This window comes from Bos taurus, chromosome 4, assembly GCF_002263795.3.
Source record: "Bos taurus isolate L1 Dominette 01449 registration number 42190680 breed Hereford chromosome 4, ARS-UCD2.0, whole genome shotgun sequence".
Classification (NCBI taxonomy): Eukaryota; Metazoa; Chordata; class Mammalia; order Artiodactyla; family Bovidae; genus Bos; species Bos taurus.
Window position 1 is genome coordinate 5,320,253 of NC_037331.1, and position 8,855 is coordinate 5,329,107.

At 52.0% G+C, this 8,855-nt stretch overlaps 1 protein-coding gene across 11 annotated transcripts in view; it reads left to right on the forward strand.

Annotated features, from left to right (window-relative positions):
* GRB10 (growth factor receptor bound protein 10) overlaps positions 1–6,797 on the forward strand; it is a 221,338-nt gene extending 214,541 nt beyond the window's left edge. For 10 of the 11 annotated variants that reach the window (XM_024990511.2, XM_059885419.1, XM_059885420.1 and 7 more), the window contains 2 exons: positions 4,078–4,171; positions 4,805–5,309. In XM_024990511.2, coding sequence (XP_024846279.1) covers positions 4,078–4,171; positions 4,805–4,951 — 241 coding nt within the window. In that variant the 3' untranslated portion in view covers positions 4,952–5,309. Of the gene's footprint in view, positions 1–4,077; positions 4,172–4,804 lie in introns of all 11 variants that reach the window. The other variant, NM_001192586.1, reaches the window with a different exon arrangement.
* The last annotated feature ends 2,058 nt before the right edge of the window (positions 6,798–8,855 follow it).

Consider the following 8,855-nt stretch of genomic DNA (forward strand, 5'->3'; position numbering starts at 1 on the left):
TGTACACACATGTGTCCTGCCCTGCGGAGCCCAGCACTGCCTGGCTGCCTCCTTCCTCCCCCTCTTGCCACCCACAGCCCATGCCGGAGCCCAAGATGGAAGGAGCTTTCCCAGGGGCCAGTCCTGCTCTGCAGGCCCCTCTGTGGCTCATCCCAGGGCTCCTGTCGGGACTCGCAGCATGTAACGCTCTGTACTGCCCCCGCCTGCCCCTACTGTTCATGCCGGGGTCCAGCTCCCCTGCCCTCTTGCCATCTACAGCCCCAGCCTCTGTGCCTTTTGTGAGCTGGCCCCTCTGTCTACGCTCCAGGCCCCTCCACTGTGCAGAAGGCCATGACTTTGCCAAGACTTGTGTTCTTTATGGCTCTCCCCCCACAGGCAGAGTGGGGTGCTGTCTCAGGGCTAACACGGCACCCTCAGCAGAGTGTAGGGTCCTCGCCAGCCATGGAGGAGCCCCTGCACACTTGCTCTGGCTGTGCCAAGGCTCCCCCGTGATTGCTGCTGGCTGTGTGATCTCAGGGAATTTGCCTCACTTCTCTGGGCCCCCTGGCCTCGCTGCAAAATGAGCACAGTGCCAGGGTCGCTGTGAGTCCTGAGCGAGGCGGTGTGCTCAGTGCCTGGGCCGCATGCCTGAGTTGTGCTGTCCCTCTGATCTCTGTCAGCCCCAGACGAGAGCAGCCCTTTGCTCATCCCTGAAGAGATGCGGGAGCCCCCTGACTTGAGTCCTGACGGTGGCAAGGACATCCTGGTTGCCAGCACCTTTGCTCTGTGTTCCACTCTGAGTCCCAAGCAGAGACATCTCTGGGCATGTCAGCCCCCAGCTTGTCTCTGCAGTGCCCCATCCCCAACAGAAATCCCTGCGCCTGCAGTTCGCTGATGGCCGTCACCACTGCCTCCAGGGTGCACACCGTCCACACCCAGCTCCCAGCGTGTGCATAGTCCTGCAGAGAGGCCGGGGAAGGGGGCAGATCCCGACCCGACGCTCCCGAGTGTGAGATCCAGGAATCTCGCTGACTCCTGGCCCTACCCCCTGCCTCCATGTCAGAGGTCATTTCAGGTAGACAACCATTAGGCACAGGCCATCGGGGCAGCCTCAGGACCTCCTGGTCACACTCCGAACTGGGCAGCAGACAGACGGCATCTGTACCTGCCTTGCTCCGTGGTGCTCAGAAGGAACAGCCGGGGTTCACTGAGGGCTCAGCTGAGACTGCCCAGCCCCAGCTTCTCTAGGAAGATCGAGTCCCTGGGCTTCTGCTAGTGACGCACGTGGAGAAGAGAACACAGCCCGGGAAGGACAGGAGCACAGCCCGGCTCTGCCTGCGCCGAGCGCGTCACACACACATCTGCTTCACAGCCACGCCCCTCCTGTCCTCCCAGCCCTGCGGTGCAGTGCCATCCTGGCTGGCATCTCCAAAGTGTATCCTGCAGAACACGCATCCTGCAAAACACCGTCAAAGAAGGGCTGGTATATAATAAAAGATGCTGTGAAGAGTTAGGAAACCTCCTGCGCTGGCCCTAAGGGAGTCACGCTGAAGATCTACATTCTAAAGGCTCTGAGATGTCTTGTGGTGAAATAAAACTTTTTCACCTTTATAACAGGAGTTCCCAGGCTTATTGAACTGCCTTCCATCTGAATTTACAATCTAGACCCTGATGGTTTATCTGATTGTCACAGTTTCGTGTCTAATGCCTTTAAAATATGTCTCCTGTCAGGCCATTTCTTCTTTGTTGCTGGAATTAGGGCCTTTTCCTTTGTAAAGAATAACTCTGTCTTAACATCTGATTCCAGATTTGTTCACGTAAAAACAATGATTTACACTTCTTCAGATGCTATCCTAATTTCTAGTTGAAGTATCATTCATTTGGATGTGAAAGTTGGACTGTAAAGAAAGCTGAGCGCTGAAGAACTGATGCTTTTGAACTGTGGTGTTGGAGAAGACTCTTGAGAGTCCCTTGGACTGCAAGGAGATCCAACCAGTCCATTCTAAAGGGGATCAGTCCTGGGTGTTCTTTGGAAGGAATGATGCTAAAGCTGAAACTCCAGTACTTTGGCCACCTCATATGAAGAGTTGACTCACTGGAAAAGACTCTGATGCTGGGACGGATTGGGGGCAGGAGGAGAAGGGGACGACAGAGGATGAGATGGCTGGATGGCATCACCGACTCAATGGACATGATTTACAGTATTGTGTTAGCTTCCAGTGTATAGCGTAGTGATTCAGTATTTTTGCAGGGTTTTCTCCATTACAGGTTACTACAAGATAGCGGATATCATCTTTATGCTGCACAGTACATGCTTGTCGCTTGTCTATTTTATACACAGTGGTTTGGATCTGTTGATCCTATGCCCCTGGTTCGTCCCTCCCTGCTTCCCTCTCCCCTTTGGTAATCACGAGCTTGTTCTCTGCACTTGTGAGTCTGGTCCTGTTTTGCTTGTATATCCATTTGTGTTATTTTTTAGGATCCACACATAAGTGGTATCATCAGGACTTGTCTCTCTCTGTCTGGTTTATTTCACTGGGCATAATGTTCCCCAGGTCCGTCCATGTTGCTGCAGATGGCAGGACTTCACTCATGTTATGGCTGAGTGACGTTTCCTTGTGTGTATGCACCACAGCTTCTTAATCCAGTCATCTGTTGACGGGCACGTGGCCTGCCTCTGTGTCTTGGGTGTTGTAAGTAGTGCTGCTGTGCACGTTGATGTTCATGTATCTTTCACATTGGTGTTTTCACTTTTTCCATCTGTGTATATCCAGCAGTAGAGTTACAGGATCGTATGGTAGCTTTAGTTTTTAAGGACCCTCCATACTGTTCTCTGTAGTGGCTGCACCAGTTTACATTCCCACCAGCAGTGCTCCCTTCTCTCCACATCCTGGCCATCACTTGTTAATTGCAGACTTCCTGATGTGATTTCAAATTGTAGAAGATTGCATGACTCATGTAACAGAGTCATGAATGTTGTAGCACTCACGTTCTCTCTCTCATTTTTTTTTTTATCAGAACCATTTAGGAGTGAGTTGTAATTATTTCAATATAAAATTTCTAAAAACGTGGACTTCTCTTAGGCAACCACAGGCTCGTTATAAACATTAGGAAATTAACACAAATGCGATTCTGTCCCCAGCCATGCCACTTTCCCAGATTTTACCAGGGGTCCGCCTTGCATCCTTTGCTGCCCAGGAGAAGAACTTGTTGGCCCCAGCACCGCCCTGGGCGGCAGATGCCTTGTGCTCCTTTGTGTCTCGACACTCGCAGGAGCCTTGAGGGCAGAAGTACCAGGTGGGGGCTCATCTGCTCACTCCCAGGAGGTGATGCTGAGTCATCTGCAGTGCATTCTGTCGGAGGTGCTGGGGTGGGTTGTCTCATTCCTGTCGTTGGTCACTTGAATACCTAAAGATGGTGTCCACCAGGTTTCTCTGTCGGAAGGTTACTGTTGGTCCCTTTGTCGTAAACATTAGTGGGTAGATCTTTGAGACCATGGAGACAGTTATTCTCATCAAACTTTGATGCTGGTTTCAGCATCCCATGAATATCTGCTTAATCAATGGTGATATCTGGTCATTGCCAGATGGTGGTTTTCTAATCCATCTTCTTTCTCTGTTTGTGTAGCTGGCCTTCTGCTCTTAGGAAGAGCTTTTTTTCCTCCTCTGTTATTATTTGTTCATTTATTTATCACACCAGTGTGGACTCAGGATTCTTGTTCTGTGCTATAGGTGGTGATCAGTCACCGGTGTTATTCACTTAGATGCCCGGGTGTGGCCACACTGCCTCCTCAGTTAGCTTTCTTTGAGTACCTCCTTACTTTCTGACACAAAGTGTACCAGCTTCACCCTAGACCTTTCCTGCCTCAGCACTAGAGGCAGCCATGTCCCCAAGGAGCCATGTCCCCTGGTTCCTTCTGATGGGGCGTGACAGCCAGAGCACAGTCTGGGTGTGGAGGCTGGCCTTTCCCTACAGCTCACGCAGCTCCCAAAGGTTCCTGAAACCTCGCCTCCTGAAGCCTGCCTGTTCAGGCACACATGCAGATAGCATGCATACTCAGTCTGGAATTCACGGTCAATTGACTCTTTCCGTCCCCAGGCTTTTTCTCCTCCGTGACAGCCAAAGTAATCCAAAGGCGTTCGTCCTCACACTGTGTCATCATCAGAAGATTAAAAATTTCCAGATCTTACCTGTAAGTACTGACGTTTTCACACTCACGCTTACTCTTTTGTGTTCTGGTTTTGTTCCTCATGCAACTTTTGAACTAACCACACTAGAGAACAGTAAACATCGGACAGTTTCAAGCTCACTAGTGAGATCTTTATAGGAGCTCCCTCTGTGCATAGGGTGTGCCATTTGCATGGACACTCACAGGCTTCGTTAACAGCATCCTCCTCCATGGGGTGGGCTGAGTGCTCACTCACAGGATAACTGATCAACCTCCTCCATGGTGAGTGGTGAATGCATGGATACTCAGGTCAACTGGTCAACCTCACCCTCCTCCATAGGGTGTGCTGAGCGCACGGACACTCACAGGTTGACTGACCAACTTTGCCCTTATGAGCAAGGCGAACTGGGAAGCACTTGGGACCCTTCTCAGAAATAGGGGCGCAGTTGTGCCCTGTAGCCTTAGGTACTTGGCAGTGCCCTCCCAACTTGCCTCCACACAAAAACCTCGCTGCGTGACCGCCTGCCCTGTGTTCTAGCTCACCTCACTGGCTCCGTATGTTGCCCTGGAACCTGCCCAGGGGTGGAGAGCACTAATCCTGACGGTGGGGCCTGAGCTGCGGCCTCTGACGTAGCCGGTCTCATTGTGTCTCTCCAGTGCGAGGATGACGGGCAGACATTCTTCAGCCTTGACGACGGGAACACCAAATTCTCTGACCTGATCCAGCTTGTTGACTTTTACCAGCTGAACAAAGGGGTCCTGCCTTGCAGACTGAAGCACCACTGCATCCGAGTGGCCTTATGACCTCAGATCTAGCCTGGCTGCAGGCCGGTGGGCGCTGACACTGGAGTGAAGAGGCCTGTGCATCCTTCAGAACACACACATCTGTCTGCACCTCGGGGCTCGGAGCAAGACGGTGCATTTGGCGCCAGCTGACCACAATCGACTCATCTGTTGGACTTGACGGTGGTTCGCTGCTGCAGATACAGCAGGGCTGCCCCTCTCTCCCTGGCCTCATCAGGGAGGGCGGGAGAGAGCAGATTCGAGAGTAAACTGGAATGGTGGTCTTGGCTGGGCCATGGAGGAACGCAAGCCAGAGAGAAGTGATTGGAAGTGAACTCTTGCCCTGGAATAATCTTGACAATTAAAACTGATATGTTTACTTTTTTGTATCGATCCCTTTTTTGCACTCCTTGTTTTCAATATTGTATTCAGCTTATGGCAGGAGGGGCTGTGGCTTTTCCGTGTGTACAAGATGTAAAGACACTTGAAAAGGGGCAGCCCCCAGAGGTTGACCGCGTTTGCAGAGGGTGGTGCGTACCCTCTACACATCACTCCCAGACAGCAGGCACCCCAGCCTCCCCACCCCAGTATACTTGAAAGCTTTTTTGAAATAAAAGGTGTTCTTGTGGCAGGCACGTGGTGTGCTCTGTGGCCAGAGAGGCAACCCAGTCTGCCCTCCCTGCTCTGTGCCCATCCCCCACTCGTGCTGCCCACCTGCCGTCCACGTGTTGTTTTGTCTTCCCCGCTGCTGGACACGTGTTTCTTTGGAAAACTTGCTGTCCCACAACACAGGGCTGAGTGGCGGCCCCTCTTTGGCCACAGGCTAGCCTTCCTAGCATACAGCGAGTGCCCATCGCCTGCCTGTAGGGGACGCCAGGCCGCCTGCCCCACCTTCCAGCCTGTTCTAGAACCATCTCTGCCTTATCCCTCTGCAGTGGTGCCAGCCTTCCAAGGCTGCTCTTCCTGCCGTGGGGGCTCCGAGGATCTGAAAGGAGGTGGCATCTGCGTGGCCTGCGTCCATATGTAGCGGGTTTCCATGGTGACAGAGGTGGAAACCTTGGAGAGGGCAGCCCCACAGAGGATGGTCTCGCTTGGTGGCCTCCATCCTGCTGACAGCCCTGTGGCCAGGCCCTGCAAGGCAGCAGGTCGTCCTCCACTGGCCCGGGTCAGGAGGCCCCCACAGTGGGGCTGGCCATGGACAGGCTGGCAATGCAGCGCTGGGTGCTGCTCCAGGAGCTGAGTCCGATTCTGGCCTGAGATGTCCCCACCCTCCGCCTGGCCCCGTGGCCAAGTCTTCAGCATGCAGGCGGCCGTTCCTCTGCCTTTGATCCATGCAGAGCAGAAGGGGCTCCCCGACGGCACGCACACCACTTGCTGAAGGATGACTTCCATCCTCAGGTCACAGCGGCCATGCTTCCCTGCCCCTCTGGACCGCGCTGGCCGCTAGACCCCTGGACTGCCCACTGCAGCACTTCCCAAGGGAGACATGCAGCTTAGGACACAGTGACGCATACCCCCTGTACCTCAGTTCGTGGTATAGACACTGTATTTTAGTTGACAAGACACACTCTACTTATTTCCCATGAAGTGTCTACTTAGACAAATGAAGAATTTTTAGTAAAACATGTTTTTAACCATGAACATTCAATGGCTTTTTGGCTTGTTTGTTTTGGGGTGGGGGTGGTTGTTTTCTAGCCTGTTAATCTTTCCAACTGTTGACAATTAGGTAATTTTCGAGTCATGCCTGGCAGCCTGCTTCCCCTGGAGGGACTGATGCTTTAGTTACACTAAGTAGACATTTTTCTCTTTGCCAGTTGGAGGTAAAGCCTTTAAAAAACAAAAAATCCAGCAAAAAAAAAAAAAAAGCCACCTCTCCAGTTTCTGTTTTCTGTTTACATAGACCAGTCTCCACCAGTGAGACGAGACTCACTCAATAGACAGCTAGTATCTGCAGTATTGCGTATTTATAAATACACCTTCTATTTAAAAAGAGAACTAAAGCTTGACTCTGACGCACGATTCTGTGTGTACCCTCCTGGCCACAGTGAGCTGTCACAGAGCGTGACCTCCCAGGGCCCCTTGTACTGGGGGATCCCCCCGCCAAAGGGCAGCCCCTCGCAGGAGATGGGCGTCCAGCTGGGCCAGCCAGGGGCTGAAGGACATTCGACTTCTATTTTTGTATTTAAATGACATGAATGTAAACGGAACAGCTCAGGGTCGTTTCAGAGCCTGTTGACTTTTTATCTCTTCCTGTGATTTTCTGTTGTGAACAGAAACTCCATGTAGCAACCTGGACTGAATTGAGAAAGAAAACGCCAAATGCTTTGGGGATTAACGCTAAGTAGGAGAGCTTTGTGACCTTATGTGTTAGAGTTTCAGAACGTTTTTCTGTTTGCTAAACCTTGAAGAAATGTGTGCCTCAGTCTAGATGTTTTGTCTTCTCTCTTCTGCACTGAATACCTGAGGGTTTGACCAATCGACGCACCTCTGCGGGGGTGGGGCTGGCTCGCGGGGGCTCTGATGCCGTGGTGTGGTGAGCATGGCATCGCCCGACGTGTCAACGTTTTCAGGGAACGCAGAACAGATTAACCCAAAAGACAAAACCTTTGTCCCACGTGCTTTGCTCCTTTCTGTACATAGCTCCTCGGCTCACGAACCTAACTGTAAACATTCAGGTATTTTTGTACAAATAAGGGACTGATGTTCTGTTTGTCGTTAGAAATAAACATTAATACAGTGTTCTTCATTTTGCCTGTGGTGTCTGTTTCTATATTTTAAAAACGTTCAGCTGATCAAGCACTAAACACCTAGGGAGATGATTTGGGATATTTTAGTGATGTGCTTCTTACCTGGCTAAACAGCAGTTACAAATGAGTGGGTGCAGACTGGTGTGACCCTGCTAGGTGGGCTCCGTGCTGACCACAGAACAGATCCACAGGCCTCTCCTTCCCCCACTTCCTCCGCAAGAACAGAGACCCGTGGAAGCTCCAGAAGGAGGCAGAGCTTCCCTCAGCTGTAGCCAACACCTCAAGAAACTCAAAACTCACATTTGTGCAGTTCAAGTGTGACTGGATTTTGCCGTCACATGAGCAAAATGGCCCATGTGAGAAATGGGCAGAAAGAATAAGAGAATGGATGCCCTGCATCTCTGCTCCCACAGGACCTCACCTGGGGCCCACGGGCAGCGTCACGTAGCTGTCCTTGGGCCTGACTCATCTCCTCCTGTCCCAGCCCCAGCAGAGTGTATTATCATAAGCCAGCTGTGTCCACCCATCGGAGCACACCTGTGGCATTTTGAACTCTCCCATCGCTTGTTTTCAGAATCTGCACCCTGGGTTGGAAATCTCATCCCACTAAGGCAGGCTGCCATCGGAGCAAGAGCAATAATTCACAACACTCTCCTCCTCATCAGAGATGGTGGGGGGCTGGGGGGAGGGGGGTGGCGGGTGGCGCGCCTGTTTATGATGGGGCTGGTGTGTGATGTGTGCAGGGTGTATGTGGTGAGGGCGATGGGTGTCCATGGGGCGGGAGAGCAGAACCAAGTGTGCTGTGGGCGGTGGGAGGGGGCAGATGGAGGCGGGGTGAAGAAGGCTGGATGCAGGCAGGGCATGTGCAGAGGAGTGTGTGAGTCTGTGTGGGGAGAGCATGCATGGTGGTGGGGCATACAGTGTACAGAAGGCATGACATGAGCGAGCTCATGTTTCCATGTTCCCGGAGTCCAGGGGGGTGGGGGGAGAAGCACTGGGCCAGGTCCCAAATGCAGACCGTGGTGTTCCTTCCAAAGAAGGTGATGCAAGGGGCCACACAGATAAGCCAATAGCTGATATACTTAAAAGAAGACATGACATTAAACTTGATCTCACTGCCTTGATCATAGTGCTACTGGTTTTTTAAACCCACTTTGAGGGATTCATAAAATTATGAA